Source organism: Lutra lutra, chromosome X (genome assembly GCF_902655055.1).
Source record: "Lutra lutra chromosome X, mLutLut1.2, whole genome shotgun sequence".
Classification (NCBI taxonomy): domain Eukaryota; kingdom Metazoa; phylum Chordata; class Mammalia; order Carnivora; family Mustelidae; genus Lutra; species Lutra lutra.
In genome coordinates, this window is record NC_062296.1 from 82,021,435 (window position 1) to 82,045,112 (window position 23,678).

General features: G+C 38.1%; 1 protein-coding gene across 6 annotated transcripts in view; it reads right to left on the bottom strand.

The window, feature by feature from the left end:
• The window catches only part of MBTPS2 (membrane bound transcription factor peptidase, site 2), a 46,694-nt gene that overhangs the window by 16,094 nt on the left and 6,922 nt on the right, over positions 1–23,678 (bottom strand). For 5 of the 6 annotated variants that reach the window (XM_047715452.1, XM_047715453.1, XM_047715451.1 and 2 more), the window contains exons 4-7: positions 17,256–17,359; positions 14,562–14,689; positions 6,496–6,614; positions 5,412–5,592 (exon numbers count right to left, since the gene is read on the bottom strand). In XM_047715452.1, the coding sequence (XP_047571408.1) occupies positions 5,412–5,592; positions 6,496–6,614; positions 14,562–14,689; positions 17,256–17,359 (532 nt within the window). Of the gene's footprint in view, positions 1–5,411; positions 5,593–6,495; positions 6,615–10,618; positions 12,400–14,561; positions 14,690–17,255; positions 17,360–23,678 lie in introns of those variants that run through there. The other variant, XM_047715456.1, reaches the window with a different exon arrangement.

Sequence of the window (23,678 nt, forward strand, 5' to 3'; positions counted from 1 at the left end):
GATACAGCATGTCTGGTAACACAAATGCTTACAGGGGCCAACCAGGAAGCAAATAAATGAAGTGCATAGTGTTTGGAAAAAATAGGAAGTGTTGGGACTGTGATGAATTAGGAAACATACATCCTGTTTTAAGGGGTTAGCAGCTAGGCTACTCAACCTGGGGCCCTGACTTCACAGATCATCTATTTTATTCCAAAAGAAATCTGAAAACTGTACTTTCACGTGAAACCTCTTGAATTTTAATCATTGGCATCTAATTAATATTCATATTTAAAAAATACCACACAGGCCAAACCAAATGTATCTGTTGAGGTTGGTTTTGGCCTCTGGGCTATCACCAATTTGCAACCTCTATGTTATGACTTCTTCCTATGGTGATTATTCCAACCAAAACATAAATCCATGGCTGTGGCCATCCTGACAAGTTTAAATACCTCCTGACAAACATAATTTTCCAATAAAGAGTTAAATATTTTGTTGTGATTTGAGAAGTAAATTTGATATTTCTGTTTATCCATTAAAAGGAGGTGTAGTTTTAAAAACTATTTTATAATCTTTTCTACTGGGTCACATTTAAGGACAAGTTGCTAAGCCAATTTTTGTAACTCATTTCTTAACCTATAAGATAGGGATGCCACAGACAATTTTCACATTAGTGTACATAGTTTTATTAAGGATGAGAGGCCAATTTAATTCTACTTTAGAACGAGAATTCAAGACTGCAATGAGAGGCCCCGGAGGCATTCATAGGTTGAATTTAACTCTAGATGATTAGAATTGTCCCTTAAATCTCCTCAGTCTGGGAGACAATTAGGTAATTCAAGAACAGATCAGTGGCAGAATTCTACTACAGGGAGAATCTGCATACTCTAAATATACCCTAAGGGGCGCCTGGGTGGCTCAGTGGGTTAAGCCGCTGCCTTCGGCTCAGGTCATGATCTCAGAGTCCTGGGATCGAGCCCCGCATCGGGCTCTCTGCTCAGCGGGGAGCCTGCTTCCTCCTCTCTCTCTGCCTGCCTCTCTGCCTGCTTGTGATCTCTCTGTCAAATAAATAAATAAAATCTTTAAAAAAAAAAATAAAAAAAAAATAAAAAAATAAATATACCCTAAGATGGGCCTCAACACAGTTGTTGACATAGTCTAGCCTCTAAAGACTAGTCTAGACCAGAGGCTTATTTTATTATATTTTTAATTTTGTTTTTAAAAAAGTAATCTCTACACCTAATGTGGGGCTCAAACTTAACAACCCTGAGATTGAGAGTTGCACGCTCCACTGGCTGAGCCAGCCAAATACCCTACCAGAGGTTAATTTTAGAATAAGACTGGAAAGAAGAGACTTTTTCAATCTACAGTTCATAGTCCCTACTACTTTCTTTTTTTTTTAAGATTTTATTTTTTTGACAGAGAGAGAGAGAGATATCACAAGTAGGCAGGGAAGCAGGCAGAGAGAGGAGGAGGAAGGCTCTCTGTGGAGCAGAGAGCCCGATGTGGGGCTCGATCCCAGGATCCTGGGATCATGACCTGAGCCGAAGGCAGAGGCTTTAACCCACTGAGCCACCTAGGCGCCCCCCTACTACTTTCTATATTACTAAAATGAACTGAACAATTTTCTTACATTAAATATATAAATGTAGTTAGGGCTCCAACATAGGGAGGCAAGCCTAGTTATTTATTCTTAGTTCCACAGTAGAATTTTTATCAGCATCACCTAGTAACCAGTAGTTAAAAAATTATAAACATACACACACAGCCACATGCACACACACACATCATCTCTTCAGTTTAGGATAGCAAAAAAACCTTTGGATCAGAACTTGACGTTCACAATGGAAAAACAGATACTTTACTCCAAACATTAAAGAAGATTCAGGCATAAAAACAATCTAGGTACTCAAAATATATGGAAAGTCTTTCTGAAATTTTCCTCTTATCTTAAACCAGGTGGGGAAGGGTCTTTTCTCACTTGAGGTAAAGATATGTAGGACAGGACAATATTCTCATTGCCAGGCAGTTACAGGGATATACTCTTGCCTCCTCTGAATAGGAATGCAGGCTATTCAAGGGGGCTGTCTGAATCTGAGCTCAAAGCTTCATTTTAGGGAGCAGGTGCTGTTTGTTAAAAATAGATTTTATTTATTTATTTGACAAAGAGAGAGAGAGAGAGCGAGCACACAAGCAGGGGAAGGGGCAGAGGGATAGGAAGAAGCAGGCTCCCCCACTGAGTAAGGAGCCCGATGTGGGACTTGATCCCAAGACCCTGGGATCATAACGTGAGCTGAAGGCGGCCACTTATGAAGCAACTGAGCCACCCAGTCGCCTTTAGTTTTCAATCTCATGATCCTGAAAATGTAGTTCAAATGGTGGACTTGTTTAGTATAGCCTTTCTTACTCAAGACAATGCTTTCAGGAAAGAGAAAAAAGGAAAGGATTAACAGAAGAAAAAGTAGGTTTAAACAATTTAAGTCATAAGGTAGATTAACCACATTTTTCTAACTTGACAGAACTCTATTTGTTAATACTTTTTTTTTTTAAAGATTTTATTTATTTATTTGACAGAGAGAGATCACAAGCAGGCAGAGAGGCAGGCAGAGAGAGAGGAGGAAGCAGGCTCCCCGCCGAGCAGAGAGCCCGATGCGGGGCTCGATCCCAGGACCCTGAGATCATGACCTGAGCCGAAGGCAGCGGCTTAACCCACTGAGCCACCCAGGCGCCCCATATTTGTTAATACTTTTAAGAAGAACATCCAGTATGCTTGATTATATTTTAAAAAATTTAATAATCTACCGTGAGAGGCAAGTGGCCAGATATGACCGGTTGGGGCAGCTTACATGCACTTCCAGGGTCAGATCTTTCTAAGGTGGCTTTATTTTTCTGCAGTGGTGTAAATTCCTAGAATTTTAATTATGTATACTAAATTCCACTCCAAAATGAACACAAATCATCACTTTTGGATTACTGGCCACTTTGTATTACCATATTTAGCTGTATGTTTCCCCAATGTTTATAATGAAGGATAAAAAGCCATATCTAGATACATGTAAAATACTATTAATCCATAGCTTTCTTAAAAATGTCCACAGCCCCAGTGGTCAAGTCTGCCATTAAAAATTAATCTGGTATTTATTTGAAGTTACATTTACAGTCATTAGGATTCCTATAAGCTAGCTAAATATATGTACTCCATTTTAAAATGGTTAAATAGAGGTAAAGGTTTATCAGACACAGTCATCATGTAGAATCAACCTGTATCCTAATACAGTCACTTCTAAGGAGATAAAATGGATACTGAAGAATTATTTTGGGACTGATTTTTTTTATTAGTGTGGAAAGAATAATCACTGCTTTAGGTTTTTACACAAACATCTCCAAAATACAGCATATGACCCACAAAAGTGAAATACTCAAAAAGTTAATAAGGGCTACAGAGTATTTCAGGGAAGATTTTCATTTCTATTCTGTCTGACAGGAAAAGGACAATACCTTAAATTTCTGAAATGCAGCTACCCTAAATAAAACAGTTCTACTAGAAAGAACTTGACTTGATTACTGTGTCAGTGTGGCTTTTGTAATTCAATAGAAATTATATCAAATTTAAAGAAATTGGGAGGAAAATGATAAAGGACTTAAGAAGTATGAGATAATGTATCATTTTTCTCAGAGAAGAATGCATTATAGGACATATACCAACCTTGTGTCATCTGAAATGTTTGGGAAGATGGTAAATGGTTCTTGAGAACAAGGAAAACTGATAACTATTTCAACCTTCAAGAATCAGGTTAGCCCACTGAACAATATTAACATTACCACAGGGTGTAACACTATGTGCCTCCGGACATGATGCAATAGGAAGTAGTGAGCAACAACTATGAAATATTTTCACCCCCTCAAAAAAATATTTCACCCCCTCAAAAATATTTCCACCCCCTTCTGGATCCAGAATTTAAGCAAGTCTCTAAACCTAATGACCATTTATAGGAGATTTGGGAGATACCTGAACATATTAACAACATCATAAGGATAACACAGAGCCAGACAAATCCAGAATACGGGCAATTTGACAAAACAAATGACTGTTTCTTAAATGATATCCCCCTGCAAGAGGGGGAACTGTTCCAAGTTCAAAGACACTTAAAGGGCATACCATTCAACCTAAACCAACTATAAAAAAAAACAATTAGGAAAAAGTGAATGCTAACTAGTTCTTACAAATTGGTGTTAATTTTCTTAGGTGTGACTAACAGCACTATGGTCATGTTTAAAAAGTCATCATATATTAAAGACATGCTAAAGTTCGTGGAGGAAATGATACGATGCCTGGGATGTGCTTTAAAATACTCCCCTCAAAAGTGGGCTAATTAGATTAAAAAAAAAAAAAAGCTGGCAAAATGCTGATAATTGCTGAAGCTGGGAGAAGGATGCAGGAGGTTTCATTTATACTACTTTTTTTTTCTTTTCCTTTTTTGAAAGTTTTATTTATTTAAGTAATCTCTACACCTAATGTGGGGCTCCAACTTACAACCCTGACCGAGATCAAGAGTTGCATGCCCCCTCGACTGAGCCAGTCCGGCACCCCCATACTACTTTCTTGACTTTTATGTATGTTTGACAACTTTTTACAGTAATTAAAGTTCTTAAGATTGGATTATACATGGAAGATTACACTTGAAAAAAATTTAAAAATCAGTTCCTCCTACTCTGCCATTCTTGCGCACAGTACTTAAGTTGTTCTGGATTATTTATATTTCCTAGCCCCAAGTAGATGTGGACAAGCATCCAGGGTATTTCTTGACTTAAAAATATAGTCTGTGAACAAAATTTGTGTTTTTCAACACTGACGATAATCTGGGCCCCATGATTTTGTATAAAGACTTGGGAGGCTGCTTTTTCAGAGCTGAAAGAATTCAAAATAAATCTGGCAGCCTGAGAATAAACTTGTTTCACCTTGTCACTTCCTACACAGAACAAAAGATCTGACTTCAGAGTGTATTTTTGGATGCCAAAATGATTTCCTCTAGATGCCTGCCACATAACATAACTCTATCCCAAATAGCTTTGGATATGATACCACCCATACGGCATGGGGGTATTTAATTACTGGAATTTAGTTAATTGGTTATGGTTGAGCTTGAATGCTGACTTAACACAAGTTCTTCTAAATGAAGAAAGAATCAGACACCAAAGTCCTAAAAGTCAAATATAATATTATGAAATTAGTTAGAAATCAGTAACAATTAAAAATATTAGTACCCAACTTACCAAGAAGAAAATTTCCTAGTTTGGGCCTACTAGTACTTTACTGATTTGCTTTAAAGAAATTAGAACAAAATAAATCCACAGACATGGTCTAAGAATTGATGAATGGCAAGTACTGTTGCTTGAAGCATTATATTATACTGAAGAAATATACACACCTCTAACTGGGAAGCTTAACTGCTGTAAGGTTGATGCACTAATACAGTAACCAATTTGGGGCTCAAAGGCGATGGTATCTAGACATTCATTCCAATCTTGTACATTAGTAACAGGACAATCCTGTAGATGGGTGACAAGGTCTCCCACAAAAAGGCCTCTGGGTCCAACGGCAGGTGAGTCCTTGGGAAGAGGGTACAACCAAATCAGATAACGTATGAAGACAAGCTATGATTAATCTGACCAAATAATAAAGACACTGAGCTACTTAGGTACAATATTTTCACTAATGCAAAAAATAAGCCAGCTTCGAATCCAAGATATATAGTCCTGGAACATTAACAAAATACCTAACAGTTTTCCTACTTTTCCAAGATTCCGAATTTTTCATTACTGAAAAAAAAAAAAAAAACCCCACTTGCCAACTATCAAGATTAAAATGATAAAGTTTTTCCCAAACTGTTAATTAAAATTTTTTGTGAAAGTAGTCATCAGAATGCCTTCGTTATCTTGTACACCCTCAGTGGATAAAATTATAAGACAAGTCCTTATCTAAACACACTTCCAAATATGTAGACAATACCATCAGCACAATGAACATGTGAGCCAGGGACTCACAAAGGTAATTTTCCTCTTTCTGAAGGTCTGAATAGAAGACTTAATGCCATTGTAGTAGTTATTGCCTAAGGCAGTGAAATGAAGAGTTGAAGAAAGTAACTTAAACTCCTATGAAATGTTCTGGCCATCGGTTTCAATCTTTTTACTTAGGACTAAGGACATGTGACTCAAAACCACAGTTATAAAAATAAACAGTAAAGGCAAATGATGCATTTTATCAGCAAAGTACAGGCAGAAAATCTTGATACTCTCTTTATAACTCAGAACAGAAACAATTTTAAGTAATTTTAAAAAGCCAACGGGCTTCAAAAAACATTTTGCTCAACTTAAAAGGATTATAGTAATTTCTTCAGGAGAAACTGAACATTCTGCATATGAAAACTTGAATATATGTTCCTAATATAAAATGCTAAGTGTTATACCACGAAGTCTGGTAAATGAACACCCCACAAAATCCTCATTATTTACCTCAGCAACTTCCGTGATAAGCACCCCGACTCCAGTGTAGTAAAATGGCAAGAGAATTACAGGGAGGAGCACAAGAGCTAAAATACCAAGGAGTGCAAGGACGAAATTATGCCAGATACCTGAAAAGAGAGGAAAAAAAAAAGGATAAGCTCGACCGGGGACAGGAATGATCTAGGTGTGCGACTTCGTAACACCTGGGCATTCTGAATAATTAGTGAAGTAATCAGAAGCAGCTGTGAAGCAGAGAGATCTACTTTAGTACCAAGGAAAGATGTTCAGTTAGAGGCCTCTTCCATTTCAGATACTGAAATGTAAAATGAGCATGTTAATACCACACTGGGAAGACCATATACTAATATGATTTAACATCAGTAGAATCTATATATTCTAATATATATATATATGTAAAAAAATAAAGTGAATTATTATCTTCTACTTGCTTCATCCTCTTTTCAGAAAATGTGTACATTATTAACTAAAGCATACTTGTGATCTTTGAAAAAAATTTCAAAGCTATTCAAATGAAAGATGAAATTAAAAAAACATTCTTGCTGAGCTGGTTTATGGAAATCCAAATGATACTTGGAAAAAGGGAGTGTTTTAAGAATTAATTTGTTATGGAGAATACTATTGATGGACCAAACACAGTAACTTACACCATGTCACAGACTATAACCATATGTACCATATATACAGAGATCTTCTTTCTTTCCTTTTTTTTTTTTTTTAAATACAGAGAAGATTAAGGTGAACTCAGTGGCATGCTGGAGGCTGGTCCTACCAGCTGCCACAGCTGACTGTGTACATCTCTTCCTAATTCCTCCTTCAGGGACTTTGGGCTGGCACCTTGAAATTGGCCAAGGCAGGAGTAATTATACCACAGAAACCAGCAAATATGAGACCAAACCAAACATATGAGAGCTCCTCATTCTTCCCTCCAGAGATAGGGCTTAAACAATCACTACCATATCCACTAGATATCCTTCTCTTCCATACCTAGCCTTTCCCTCTTCTACAGTATTTCTCATGCGGCAGGGTGGGAGCTCTACCAGCACTCTGAACCTCGCAATTCTTTGTACAAGTCTGTCCCTTGCATTACAGGATATTTAGCATTTTTGGCTCCCATCCACTAAATGCCATTACTAGTCTCTCCTCACTGAGGCAACCAAAGAATGCACCCTATGCCCCACACATTCCAAACATCTCCAGAAGGGAAACAGCACCAGTGGTTGAGAATCAATGTTTTATAACGACAGAGATGTAACCTAAAGTCATTTCCTATACTCACAGGAAGCTGAGTATGGCCATATACCACTTTGGCTAACAGGATATAAGTGGAGGTGATGGGGACAGCACTATAGCTACATTGGAGCTATGATGGAGATAAACCTGAGTCCATGACGTAGAAGCTGCGTGTCGGGAATAGTAGAGCTAACAAGATAGAAAGGGCCCGAGTCCTCCAAATAACAGAATTAACATATCAGTGCTGAACTATCTACATTTGGTAAGTTTTATGAGAGTTCAAGCCATTGTTATTTTTAGCTATTGTAGTAGTCAAACACTGGCTAAGACATGTTTCATGTACCTTATTCACACCGTTAAGATGTTCTTCCACTTTTTTTTTTTGAGTGTTATAAGTTGCTTAATTCCAAAAATATCCAGAGTAATTCTAGTCCAGGACACAATGGGTAAACAATCTTTTCTGTTCTATACAGAGAGAAATCTTTTAAATTCATCAATGGTATCAAACTATTTATTGGAAACTATGTTTTGCTTTTCCATGTACGTACTTTGGACTTTCCCCTCAGCTGCATATTCATATCTAGCCCATTTCTTAAATCCACTACTTTATTTTCTTATATCCATTATTTTACTAATTTATCAGAATGCCCAGTTCTTATATCCATTACAGAGTAATCCATGTTAAAAAAAACATACTGACTTATTTATAAGGTTCCCTACTAATGATCACTTAGGTTGTTTTAACATTTTTATACAATGCTGCAACAAATAGCTTTGTTCATATTGTTATGTATCTAAGTATGCATCTGTGGGGTTTGGAAAGTTACACAGAAATGGAATTGCTGGGTCAAAAAATGTGCACTGAAATTGACCTCCAGGGCTGCCTGGGTGGCTCAGTCAGTTGAGCACCTTCAGCTCAGGTCCTGATCCCAGGGTCCTGGGAACAAGCCCCACAATGGGCTCCCTGGTCAGTGGAGAACTTGCTTCTTCCTCTCCTCCCTGCTTGTGCTCTCTCTCTTAATAAGAATCTTTTTTTTTTTTTTAAGATTTTATTTGTTTGACAGACAGAGATCACAAGTAGGCAGAGAGACAGGCAGAGAGGGAGAGGGAAGCAGGCTCCCTGCTGAGCAGAGAGCCCGATGTGGGGCTCGATCCCAGGACCCTGGGATCGCGACCTGAGCCGAAGGCAGAGGCTTTAACCCACTGAGCCACCCAGGCGCCCCAATAAATAAAATCTTAAACAATTGATCTCCAATGAGTCTGCATTAATGTTCTCATAATTGGCATAGGTTTCCTTACCCTGTAACACTGGATGCTATGATGTTAGATTTTGTCATCTGCTATGTTAGAAATAAAATGTTGTGATTTGTTTAAGCTTATACATTTTCCATGTTTATTAAAGGACTATTTGTATTTCTGTTGAGAACTATTTCTATCCTTCACCTGTTTATATATACATTTTTTTTACTAATTTGTATATATTATTCCTGAGTGTATATATTGAAGAATTTGGTCGTTTTTAAGACTTTATTTGAGAGAGAGAGACAGAGATAGTGAGAGAGTAAGGCAGATCCTTATCCAGCCAAGCCACCCAGCGCCCCTGAATTTGATCCTTTGTAAGAGGTATTACAATTTTTCTTCCAGTTTATTTTTTGGCTTGGTTTATAGTTTTGCCTATGCAGACATTTTACATTTTGGTGTGGTCAAATTGCTCCTTTGTGTTAAGCCTTTCCCAGTTCAAGATTATAAGGATACTCACCTGGTGTTTTCTTATACTGCTTTCATAGCTTCGTTTAAAAAACAAAATTAAAACAAAACTTTTTTTTGCCCACTGGAATCTACTCTAGTGAAACTAATTTAGGCATACAGTTATACTCCCTCGCCCTCAAATTGCTAGTCCCAGTACAATTTCACAAAATAATCCATCCCCAACACTGATTAATTTGCCACTGTTAACACGTGTTAAATCCAGCTTTCCCCCAACTCCTCAGGATGACAGTCCACGAGCAGACTGTCATGAGAGTTACACTCTCACTATTTCTCCCTTATCAGGATAATTCCACCACACAACCATAGCATAGACCTTAACATCTTCCCATCCAAACAGTGGGGGGGGGGGCACAGAGCAGCACTGCTTTCCTGAATCTCTGGGCAGTTTCTTTTCTCTTGTCAGGGATGCAGCTGGTATAACATCACCCCGCTAGACTCCAGATTTGCCCAGGATGGCTAAGTGGCAATAAGGGTGGTAGAACATACACATTTCCCTTATTTAAACAACCTCTTGTCCATTAATGATTTGTTTGTAAGTATACCAAAGGAATCTTTGTTATAACTTTTACTTTTTCTAGAGCAGAGTTTTTTGACAGTGACACCAGTGGCATTTTAGGCCACATCATTCTATGATGTGGGGAACTATCTTGTGCACTGTAGGATGTTTAGCAACATCCCTAGCCTCTACCCACCCGATACCAGTAGCACCCTCCCCATTTTCTCTGTTTTCTAGCTATGGTATTTATATAGGCACTTTTTTTTTTCCTTCTTCAGAAGAAGTATTTTATTTTTGTTTTTTCTATTACACAAGATATACACATCAAGTGTTAAAAAGTCAATATATATATACAATATATTCTACAACTGAGCACCACTCTCTAATTGAACATGCAAAGAAATTATACTAAACAGCAGCACCCAGCAGTATTTTGGGGAAATAAAATGACTAAAATAGATTTAAATTGACTAATACTGTTAAGTCACATCTAATTCAAGACCAAGGAAAACAGCGCAGCTAAAAGTTAGCTTTGTGTTAACATCAAAGATTACAACCAAAATTAAGATAGCAAACAAAACCTATGTTTTTTTTAAACAGGAAACTATATATGTAATTGTTCATTGTTTTGCATGCAAAACATTATCAATCTTCAGAAAAAAACATACAAAGAATTACCAAACATATTCCTAAAAGTATAAATATGAACATTTGGAAACTACAGAATTTTAAAAACTTGCAAGCAATACATGAGCTTCATATTTTAAAAAACCCTGAAAAGAAGTTCCATTTTTAGAACAGCTGTGTAGAGAACTGTCTTTTGATATGACGTTCACAAATTGTCCTCCTATTGGGACCAAACTTTACAAAAACACCATGTATTTCAAATAGCATTACAGAACAAGATATAACATCTTAACCATGTATCTTATATAAAGAAATACTTTTTTAAAATTTTACTTTCACTTTTACTAGTCTACCAAAACATGACCCTCAGATGTGTAGGAATCATTAAAAAAATTATTTCCTAGAAGCAATACACAAGAGAGGCATATTTATTTGCAATCACACTCCTAGAAGACACCTCCCAAGTTTGAAAAGGGTCTTCTCTTTTTACTGGCTGTTTTTGTTCCTTGCATGTGTTAAGATATGAGATTTCAGGTTAGTTGACTGAGCGAACTTCTTACTACAGCCATCAAAGGGACACACGTAGGGCCTGTCTCCGGTATGGATTCGCACATGTGTACGCAAATTGAAATCCAGGGAAAAGCGTTTTCCACAGCCTTCAAATGTGCACTGGAAGGGCTTCTCTCCAGTATGCACCAGTTGATGTCGTTTTAGTTTTGAGCTCTCGACAAAAGCTTTGCCACATTCTGCACATACGTGGACTCGAGGACCGTGAGTGTGCAGATGTTTCCGCATAGCAGAGTTATCCTTGAACATCTTCACACAGCCTTTATGAGGGCAAGCGATGGTTCTTGGCGCATCTTCTTTGGGTTTTCTTGGCTTCATTCTAGTAAATTCTGCCAGTTGTTTAGGATCTGAGAGATCAATACCAGGTAATCCTTCGGGAGGAAGCTTCTTCCCGGTCATGTACTCTGAATAATCAGGAGCTGAGTTCTCTGTCTGTCCTGTCTCATCGTCTTTTTTCTCACTCGGGGACCACATGGTGACGGAGAACTCACCCTCCAGAGTTTTGATCTGCACCTGCTTCTGCTCCCATTTCTTGGCGCCCATCTCGGAGTTGCTACTTCCCGCCCGCGGCTCACTGGTCGTGTAATTTTTCTTACCACTGGCCTTCTTGCTTTGGCTGCTGCGCTTCTTGCTGCGGGTGTGGGTTGATGATGCGGAGGCAGACAAGGAAGCCAGGGTCTGCTGGAAGCATTCATCTTCATCAACCGGAAGGACCATCTGGTCCTCGAAACTGCTGTGGGCCTGCAGGTTGTCTGACTCGTAGTAGCCCACCACTTCCTCCTGTGTCTGCACCATGATTATATCCTGGTCGTGGTCCCCTTGGTTCGGGGTGTTGGTAAAGAGTGGCTGCAGCGCGATCAGAGGTGGATGGTGGTGGCCACCGTGGACCCAATTGCCGCTGATAATCTCGTACTCTGCGATGGTTTCCATCGCCATAGCCTCCACAGGGATGGTCTCGAAAGGAATGGTCTCCAGCACGGGTATGGTCTCCACAGGGATGGTCTCCATGGGGATGGACGCCACAGGGACAGTCTCTACTGGGGTGCTCTCCACATGGATCTGGTGCAGCTCCACAATATCTGTGAGTAACTCTGAACTTTCCGTGGAGATGTAGAGAGTGTCATTTGAAGCCACGGCTGGGAGCTCCATGAAGGCTCTGGTTCCCGGGCAGCGAGCGGGCGGCTGGAAGGCTGTGTTAAAGGCTGACAGAAAAGCGAGCGCTCCAGAGGAAAGCGCAAGCGCCAGACGGAGGTGTGGGCGGTTGAGCGCGAAGACGCTGAAGTCTCGGAAGACGCGGCAGGAGTGGAAGATGCACGGGGGACTCCGCTGAAGCCCCTGAAGATTCGGAAGACGCGGCAGGAGTGGAAGACGCGCGGCGGACTCCGCTGAAGCCGCTGAAGATTCGGAAGACGCGGAAGGAGTGGAAGACGCGCGGCGGACTCCGCTGAAGCCGCTGAGGACTCGGAAGACGCGAGTGCTTCTGGGAGCGCCAGGCGCATGCGCTTCCCACTACCTCAACAAGCGCGTGCTTACGTTCACACTCACGCGCTCGTGGACGCTCCAGTCCTCATGAACACGTCACCCTCCCCTCCCCACTCCGAACGCCTCGCTATTGTTTTTTGACTATTAATTCGGTAACCAGGTTCTTCACTGAATTTTTCTCTTTTCTGTTGATTTTCCCTTTTCCTTCCCCCACCAAAGTATGTAATAGTACCTGAAAAGAAGGCTTACATTATTTTTGCTTCTTCGCTCTTACTGTACTGACCCACATTTAGGGACCCATTTCATAGTATCAGTGATAATCGATAATGGGACTGCTTGTCTTGTCCTTTAATAGGAATGCGTGTTAGTGTTATGTCATTAGGAAGTATCTGGCTATTTTTATTTCTACTAAGGGAATTTTTTTTTTTTTTAGCCATTAATGGATGGTAAATTTTGTTAAATACCGAGTCCGATATCTGCTGAGATGAGGATTTTTTTCCCCTAATGGTAAATAAAGCGTAACAGTTTCAAATAGATTTCCTATTGTTGAACCATACTTGTGTTGTTTAGAGACACCCTATGTAGTTTTTGGTACTTTACGGGATGTATCAGTGTTCTATTAGCCTAATTTTAAAAAAAAAAAAAATTTCCTTCTCCATGCGATACGGAAAATTTATACTGAATTGGAATTAAATAAAAAGCCAACTTTCCTTGAAGACTGGAAAGAATTATTCTTCATCAACTTTCTTAATTTCTCCCGTTGTAATTAATTAGCCTATTTAGATTTTTTTTTCTATCTTCTCTGGAGTTTACACCATTTATACTTTGAAATAACTATCCAAGTTTTAGAAAATTTTTTGCAGAGATGAACAAAGAACAATTTTCTAATTGTTTTAATTTTTTCTGTATCAGTTATCATTCCCCAATCTGGCTGCAAATTCTGCCTATACTGCTTTTTACCATGTTTGCTCCTTTTTTTCTTCAAAAAGCCTCTTGGACTTAAGTTCTTTTTTTTCCTAATTTATAATTTTCTACCTACATCCTTATTAATTACATTGCTTCTTAACTATTTTATAGTTCTTTTCTTCTTCAGTTGAATGCTTAACTGACTTATTTTCATTTCTTATTTCATAACTGCATAAAGCAGTGAATTTTCCTTTCAGCAAACCTTTACAACTTATGTCATCATTTTTAAATATACTGCAATTATGTTTTGAATTAAATTTGCCAATTTTCATGTTTCATGGTCACTTGAAAAGAAACTGTTGATATATAGTTTGATATATTTATTGAATTTTACTTTACTAATTTGAGTTTTGATGATCTGACTTTTCATACTTTTCTGCCATGTACTGAGAGATGAGATGAGCTTCCTTTATTACATTTTTGTTTTTTCCTTGCACTTGCACCTTTTTCATTTTGGTTTTGCTGGTTTGTTACTTGATGCAGTGAGTTCACAATGATTACATTTTCACTGTGGATCACACACCTTTTGATTATTAAGTCACCCCCTATGTCTAACTAACTTAATGTAGATATAGTTCCTGTTCACATTTGTATGGTATGCCCTGTTCATTTTACTTTCAACCTTTTAAAAATTGTTGTTTTTGAAGATACTGGAATGTAAATTATTTTGCTTTATTACTAAGAAAAATAAAATTTAAGTAATCTCTGTACCCAACAGGGGGCTCGAACTCACAACCCTGAGCTCAAGAGTCACATGCTTCTCAGACTGAGTCAGCCTGGAGCCCCCTGTTTTGTTACTTTTAATTGAGACTCTTATAAACTGAATTTATCAACCAAAAGGTGAGATGTTTTCATTTGTGATGTGAATGCTTTCTATAATGATACACATATGAATAAAGAAAGTTAAGTCTGTTACCTGCACAGAATATCCTTAGTTGCTGGACTGGTGATATAAGTTGCAAATGAGTAGTGAACAGATCAACAAATGCTCCAGGATAAATAACGAAGAGAAAAATCCCAAAGCCATTAAATCGAACTTGTTCCCTAAGAAATCATAAAGAAAAAGGAATTTACTACTAGTATTGCAGTTTTCAAATTAATAATGTATTTAATCTTAAAACTTGCCACTGTGATTTAAATTCTTGCTTAACAAGTCTCTCTGGACAATTGAGAAAAATAAACTCATATATGATGTATATTTATCTTATAATTTTACAATAGTGTATGGGTTTGGTTATCTATGAAACTGCATTATGTAAAACAAGGGCATTCTGAGATAGGCTTAAAACTTTAAAACTTTTTGAAACCCATAGGCTGAGCAAATAACTTGAAATTAGTCACGTATATAAAGAAATGGTTAATATTTCTGTGAGAAACTAAATGAAAAACATTTTTATGGTTTACTCTGAATTATTTTCAGAGAAGGACACAAAAAATATAATTTAGGTAAAGTATCTATATTTGTTTTAGCTATTATTAATAAAAGTGTAGGTTTATCTAAGTGTATTCCTGAATTATTGTTAATTCATAATGTTAATTCATAATGCATAATGCTCAGATTGTTCTTAAGAGGACTATTTTTTATCAATTCATTCTCTAAAAATGGAATTACTTCTAATAGACTCATAAGTCCAAACAGCTACGCTAAAAAAAAAATTCCCCAAATATATTGTGCTGTCACTTAGTACTGATTGACTTTCACTTGTCAGTTGGATTTTATAAGATTACTCTCACTGTTTCACAAACATACATTGAAGTATTAAACTGTTAATAACAATGATTTTATATGCAAAACCCTAAAAGCTGCAATGCTAAAAATATGGAAGCAAAGGAGAGAGATAAAAAAAAAAGTAGCCTCCTACTTAAACCACTGTATGTCACACTTGTGTAACAGTATATGCTCTGTCAAGATGAAAGTTTATTGGCAGCCAACAGACTCGTGTTCATAAGCAATGGGAAAGTAGTAAGAAGAAATTACATCTTCTTCTATAAAATCTTTTATCTGGTGCACACACCCAGGGGATAAAACACATTCCCATCAGTATGTGTGTTCATCATGGCAGTAATTATCAGAGGGAGTGAAGGGGGCACTGTGCTTCCCTATCACAACTTTATAAGTTTAGGAGCCTTTAAAATGCTCAGGTGTAATTACAATGATATATTTGCATAGTGAAGACAAGAACATGGTATGATACTTGAGCAAGTTCCAGGTCTCATCATCTCTTATCTTCTACTTGGGTTTCTAGACAGGCTATTATATTTGTTAACAATCCCAGAGCTTTCAGTGTTTTTGCTTTGGCCAGCAGAGGCTGTGAGTAGAAGCAGGAAAGCATTTCAGCCAGTAAGTCAAACAAAGTACTAAGAAGGCAGGCAGGTGGGCTCAAGTTTAGCAGTTACCATTCTAACCTAATGATAAATACAAAGATTAGGTTTCAGTTTGAGGAGTTCTTTATAGATCTTGGATATGAGCCCTTTGTCTAACATGAACAGACACTTCTCCAGTGAAGGCACACAAACGGCTATCAGACACATGAAAAAATATTCATCATCACTAGCCATCAGGGAGATTCAAATCAAAAACACAGTGAGATACCACCTTACACTAGTTAGAATGGCCAAAATTAACAATACAGTAAACAACATGTGTTGGAGAGGATGTGGAGAAAGGGGAACCCTCTTCACGGCGGGTAGGAATGCAAGTTGGTGCAGCCACTTTGGAAAATAGTGTGGAGATTCCTTAAGAAATTAAAAATAGAGCTACCCTATGGCCCTGCAATTGCACTGCTGGGTATTTACCCCAAAGATACAGATGTAGTGAAAAGAAGGGCCATCTGTACCCCAGTGTTCATAGCAGCAATGGCCATAGTTGCCAAACTATGGAAAGAACTAAGATGCCTTTCAATGGACGAATGGATAAAGATGTGGTCCATATATACTATGGAGTATTATGCCTCCATCAGAAAGGATGAATACCCAACTTTTGTATCAACATGGACGGGACTGGAAGAGATTATGCTGAGTGAAATAAGTCAAGCAGAGAGAGCCAATTATCATATGGTTTCGCTTATTTGTGGAGCATAAGGAATAACACGGAGGACATGGGAAGATGGAAAGAAGGAAGTTGGGGGAAACTGGAGAGGGAGACAAACCATGAAAGACTGTGGACTCTGAGGAACTGAGTGTTTTGGAGGGGAGGAGGGTGGGAGGTTGGGTGAGCCTGGTGATGGGTATTGTGGAGGGGACGTATTGCATGGAGCACTGGGTGTGGTGCATAAACAATGAATTCTGAAACACTGAAAAGAAATTTAAAAAATAAATAAAAATTTAAAAAAAAGATTGGGTTTCAGGGTTTGATGAAAATCTTGAAGCACCATGAAGATGTAAGAAGGCTGGCAAAGGATAGAAAGACCTAGATTATAGATGTGCATAGTTAACTGAGTATTCATCAATATATTAATCTTTATAAAAGAGTAGGTACCTTAAAATAATGTGGATCTGCACTGGGCAATATTCACAGAAAGAAAAAAAACTATCAAATGTAGCAGATTTTTGTAATAAACCCTCCTAAGTAAAAAGTTATTACATGTAGTAGAAAGAAAAATATCATTACCTAATAGCGGCTATCCCATGTCCAATTTCATGTACAACACCACTAATGAGAACTGCAGCGAAGAAATAGGTCAGTTGGTTGACAGGTAAATTTATACCGGGAACCTGTTCACAGACACAATGATAAATACACATGTGGGCACAAAGAAACCACGATGTTCACTCCGTGTTAAAGCTTAAACTTCCAGGCTGAAGGTTCTGTAAACTAAAAGTAGGGCTGCCAGTTGGTTAAACATCTGACTCATGGTTTCAGCTCAGGTCATGATCTAAGGGTCATGAGATCAAGTCCCACCTCGAGCCCCACTTCAAGCTCAGTGCTCAGCACCGAATCTGCTGGAGATTCCCCCGCAACTCCCACCCTGGCTTGTGCTCTCTTTCTCAAATAAAGAGTAATTTTTTTTTTTAAAGTAAGTAATATGACTATCAGTGGTTACTTCTCTACTTCTATCATAATAAAAGTAAAAACATCAGTTTTTTCGAACTAGGCAGTTTTTGAATTAAGCACACCAATCTAAAGATAATAGTGAACACCAGGTTAAAAAGTCAAAACTTTCATGTCCTGAAGTCTTCACCATGGGAAAGAATTAGGAAGCCAGGCAAAGTGCCAGGGAATGCGGAGTGACAGCGACAGAGTCAGCAACTGTTCTACCCTCAGGAGCTAGAAGCCTGATTTGGAAATTCTTTTTTTTTTAATATATATTTTTTTATTATTTTACTTTTTATAAACATATATTTTTATCCCCAGGGGTACAGGTCCGTGAATCGCCAGGTTTATACACTTCACAGCATTCACCATAGCACATACCCTCCCCAATGTCCATAACCCCACCCCCCCTCTCCCAACCCCCCTCCCCCCATCAACCCTCAGTTTGTTTTGTGAGATTAAGAGTCACTTATGGTTTGTCTCCCTCCCAATCCCATCTTGTTTTCATTTACTCTTCTCCTACCCCCTGATTTGGAAATTCTTGTTATAATTCCTAGTCCTTTCTCTGAATTTTTATTGCAAGGTTCCAAGTACTTAAGTGAGTAATATAGGATATTCCTGCCTCCCATCAATGAGTTTTCATTTTAGTATTCTCAAATTACATGAGTACTGGTAATCAGGGTAGTGTAATCAAGTGCCTCACCGGTGTGGGAGTGGGAGCACCCTGCCCTCCATTTCTTTGATGCCAACAATTTGTCTAGTACATTGGTCAGAAAAATATATCAAAATGATACATAAAATTATTATATTAACATTCAATGCAGGAAGGAAGTCCTTTGGAACATACAGACATACCAAGGACTTACGAAGCAGCAGAACTTGTCCTGCAAGCACATGCTCCCAAGATGTGCATGTACGTATCACTGAATACACAAAGCAAGTTTGCTGTTGTAAGTGTTGTATGGTATAGTTTTTTAGATACCCAAGAATCATCTTGTCAGGTAAGTAACCACTCCCAAGTTATGTCATCTGTTAAGGAAAAATTCCATGCATTAGGTTAAGTGGGACACACCACGCATTTAATATTATTCACACACCGAGCATCTGTTTCTCATAGTCCAGGAGCTGGACCCTAAAAATATCCTTCTAGAGGAAATTCCTCCTCTGTCTTATTATTACTTTAATTATAAAATGTGTTTAAAGCAGGAAAACAGGAAAATTCGAAGAAAAACAGAAGCCTATAATGCTGCTCCCAAAACACAGAACAAAAAACCATTCTCAATGTTTTATGTCCTTCTAGTCTTTTCATATATATATATATATATATATATGCATTTTTAAAAATTATCCTTTTATTACATCTCTGGTTTTGAAACCTGCCCTTTCACTTAATGATATCATCAACATTTTTCCACGAGTGTTTTCTGGTTCAACGTGATTTTCAATAGCTGTATTGCATTCTATAAAATAGACTGTTAGGCATTTAATCATTTTAAAAAGTTTCTCTTATAAATATTGTGATGAACATATTTGGGCACATATATTCAAATATTCTGGGTGAATAAATTCTTAGACAAGCATGGTTGGTTCAGGTTCTGGAGACGTGTCACTTGGGTTTGACATTCTGGATCCATCTCTAACTAAAGTGACCTTAAGGAAGTTTGGATTATTACCCCCAACATTGCATTTTCTTCACTATTAAAATGGAAATAACCACACTTACATAAAGGGTAATTCTGAGGATTATATAAGAATCCTTGGGGTGCCTGGGTGGCTCAGGGGGTTAAGGCTCTGCCTTTGGCTCAGGTCATGATCCCAGGGTCCTGGGATCAAGTCCCACATAGGGCTCTCTCTCAGCAGGGAGCCTGCTTCCCCACCCTCACACTGTCTCTCTGCCTGCCTCTCTACCTACTTGTGATCTCTCTCTCTGTCAAATAAATAAATCTAAAAAAAAAAATCCTTGCCCCATGTTTAATATTATGTGGGTAATAAATGCTGTCATTACACAAAATTTAAAGGACTTTGATACATATCAAATTGTTCTCCAGAAGCAGACCCTTCCATAACCTTGGGCAAACTTGTATTATTCAAGTCTTCCAAATCTGCAATTTGAGGGATATAAAAAGTATCTCATTGTTTGATTTATATTTCTTTGATGATTATTAAAGCTCAGTTTTCCCCCTGCTTCTGACCATTGACAGGTCTTTTGTGAGCAGTCTACTCATGACTATTTTTTTCTCCTAGAGTATTCTTTTGTTCTTATTGCTGTGGAAGATCACTTCGAGTATCAATGATCAGTCCTCTGTAATACATATCACAGATGCATCCCTAAGTTCTTCTGATTTTAATTTTACTTTTAGTTTTTTGATATATAAAAATTTTTATGTCATCAAATCTATCAATATTCATGGTTTGTGCCATTAGTGTTATGCTTATGACATCCTAATTCTGTGTTCATATAGCAGAAGCCCGTTTTTTATCTTTTGATTTCTTATGATTTTGTGTTTCAATTTTAATATAATTGAAATTTATTTTTGTGCACAGAGGAGTTTTACTTTTAAGTCTCCTTTAGTGACTGAAGAGGAGATTCAAACCATGTTGCTTGGATCACTTTCTTTTTTTTTTTTTTTAAAGATTTATTTATTTGACAGAGATCACAAGCAGGCAGAGAGGCAGGCAGAGAGAGAGGGGAAAGCAGGCTCCCCACCGAGCAGAGAGCCTGATGTGGGGCTTGATCCCAGGACCCTGAGATCATGACCCTCGCGGAAGGCAGAGGGTTAACCCACTGAGCCACCCAGGCACACCGCTTGGATCACCTTCTAAATTCATTAATTGCAAGTGTCTTTCCCTAGTTATGAAAATAGTTTTCATAACCTTCATTTTTAATGTATGTGTAATATTTCACTGTATGACAATCCCATAACTTAAGCATTCCTCAATTATACACTGTGGTTGTGTCTAATTCTTCATAATAATAAATAATGTTAAGGTAAAATTTTGAAGAATACTTTTTTTGCATATTTGGAAGTGTTTCCTTAAAACTAGAGTCCTAGATGTGGAAATAAATGGTCAAAAAATATGAATATTTTTATGATGCTCATTATCTGAAGCTCTCTTTACTCAGCCCCTACTAAGCAACTCTTTCTAAGAATATCAGGGTATGCTCTTCCTCATACCTGCTCCGTTTCCATGTTGTCAGGGGTCTTCTGCCTGTTCAGATCACTAGTTTCCTTTTCTCTGACTTCTCTTCTAAATTTACATACTTAAGATTAATTTTTTTAAAAGGTTTATTTATTTATTTATTTATTTGACAGACAGAGATCACAAGTAGGCAGAGAGGCAGGCAGAGAGAGAGGAGGAAATGGGCTCCCCGCTGATCAGGGAGCCTGATGCAGGGCTCGATCCTAGGACCCTGAGATCATGATCTGAGCTGAAGGCAGAAGCTTAACCCACTGAGCCACCCTGGCATCCCAAGATTAATTCTTATACATTCTCTCTATATCACAAAGTATCTATCTTATTTTACCTTCATTTCAAATACATTAGTAGGCTTGATTCAATAGGACATTGGTTCCTTTGCTTTATTATTGTTTTTAAATGATTTTATTTATTTCAGAGTGTGTGCATGAGAGAGAGAGACCAGGAGCAGGGGGAGGGACAGAGGAAGAGGGAGAGAGAAATCACAAGCAGACTCCATGCTGAGCGCACTGCCTGACACAGGGCTTGATCTCATAACCCTGAGATCATGACCTGAGTCGAAATCAAGAGTTGGATGCTTAACCAACTGAGCCACCCAGGCACCCCTTTTGCTTTATTATTTTATGGATGTATTGATGAGATAAGGTAAGGATTTGAGTGTGTGACTATACTAACAGATGGTAGGTCTTATTTGCTGGCAACAGTATGTGAATGCCCATCTGTCATGGCCATGATCACACAGGGTATTAAATGTACCAAAATTCTGATCTCTCAATGACACACAGTGCCAGGTTTTTGGGAATTAATACTGAATGAGGCTGTAGGGAATTATAATGTAAACAGAAAGTACATTCTCTGAGCTACAAGAACTCTAACCAAAACCAGGAGACCTAACATTCTTAAATGTATACATAAATATGCACAGTGGACTACAGAGGACAGCTGACTTATTCATGGTTCTGCAGCATGACTCTCGTCACACAGTATTTTTGTGAACTCTATGAATAAACTGAGAAGCAGTAAGAAGAAATAATAACAACACTTTGTTAGTCTAATCCTAGCGGGCAGACAGGTGAATGATCACATTTCCTCTCAACCTGCTTCTTTTTCTACTATCCTCTTCTTTAGCGCACAACAACCAATGGTGTGGCCTGAGAGTTTAGGATGACTCCAGCCTCACTGAGCCAGCCAGATGCCCCCCAAAATAAGAACTTCGTAGAATGGTCTTTCATAACCCAGACCCTATCTGTATTTCCCATCTTATCTTCTACACCATATGCCATACACCATATACCACCTAGACATAGGCGAAAGTTACTTTCTAGTTCCTTGAAGAATTACTGGTCTTTCTTTAGGGAGTAGAGCATAATGGCTCTGAGGTCAGTGGTGGGTCCACCATTTACAAGCTGTGACTACAGGCAAGTAAGTGGCTTAACATCTGTCTTCCTTGGTTTTCTCATCTGTGATCAGATACTTATCTCTAGATTGTTATAAGAATAAAATAAAATGGAAAAAAAAAAAGAATAAAATGGGCACAAAAACCTCACATAGGAAGCACTGTATATTACCTAGGTTTTATTATTATTCTACTATTCCCCCCTCCCTAATGGGGAACACTTTACATAGGGTTAAAATGTAATTTATTTATATGGTATAGAGATCTTAAATAGGCAAATATGTTTCTCTCTGTTACCAGGATCTCAACTGCCATCTTTCCTTAGAGGCTACGGGGACTTTTCTCATCCTTCCCTTGAACGTCTCCTCTCCTCTCTTCCCAGTGCCAGGGACATCTCAGCATGCATTTTCTCTGTACCATAGTACTTGGTACTCTGTGAACTGTAGCACAATCACAGCAGCTGTCCCTCTAGACTAACAGCTCCATGAGTGCTAGGATTGGATTTTGTTCCCCATGTAAGCAGGACTCAGCATAGGGCCACTAGGCAGACTACATTCAGTAAATGTTGAAGAAATAAATCATCTCTTCTGAGGCCTCACCTAGCAAATCCTTTGAACCTCTAAAAAAGAGCTATGACCGTAGGTGAGATTCATTATCATTCTCTACAAATGACTTCTAAATCTACCCATAGTGGCTCAGCCTAGTAGAAACCACAAAAAGAAGAGTTAAAAAAATTGGTAACTAGCTCTTAAATCATTTATTCCATTAATAAAAGCATGATAAAGAACATAACACCCATGACTCCTGGAAATAAAAACATATATGTAAAAAAATCTGAAATAAAAGTTACTCAGTGGTAAAGCACCCTTCCACACTCCGGAGACATGCATCAGTAAGGTATACAGGTTTATACGTGTGCTATCAAGTGAGAATTATTATAAATAGCTTATAGTCAAAGGAGTAATATTCGGCATATTCTTCCCATCAGGAAATCACAGTGACCATTCAAGGTCTTTTATCTTTAAGTAAAAGGATATTACTGGTTAGAGTCTGAAAGCCATGAAGAGGAGAGGGCTAAAATGCAATTTATTTATTCAGTATAGAGATCTTAAATACGCCAGCTCATTTCTTGATAGAAACAGTCATTTAAGACCTCAAGAAGACAACATGAATTAAATCAAGTATCTGTGTAATTGCTGACAGTCTTGATGGTGGTGCATTTGTTGCATTGCTACTGCTACCACTACTACTACTGCTACCACATATTCCAACAAATCCTTGCTAGATTCCCATTAATATTTTTGTTTAAGCAGGCAGTTGGAGAAATCGTGAGACTTTTCATCTATTTCCATATTTATAACATGGAGAGGAGTTATGCTAGCTAGAAAAAATACCTTATATTTGTG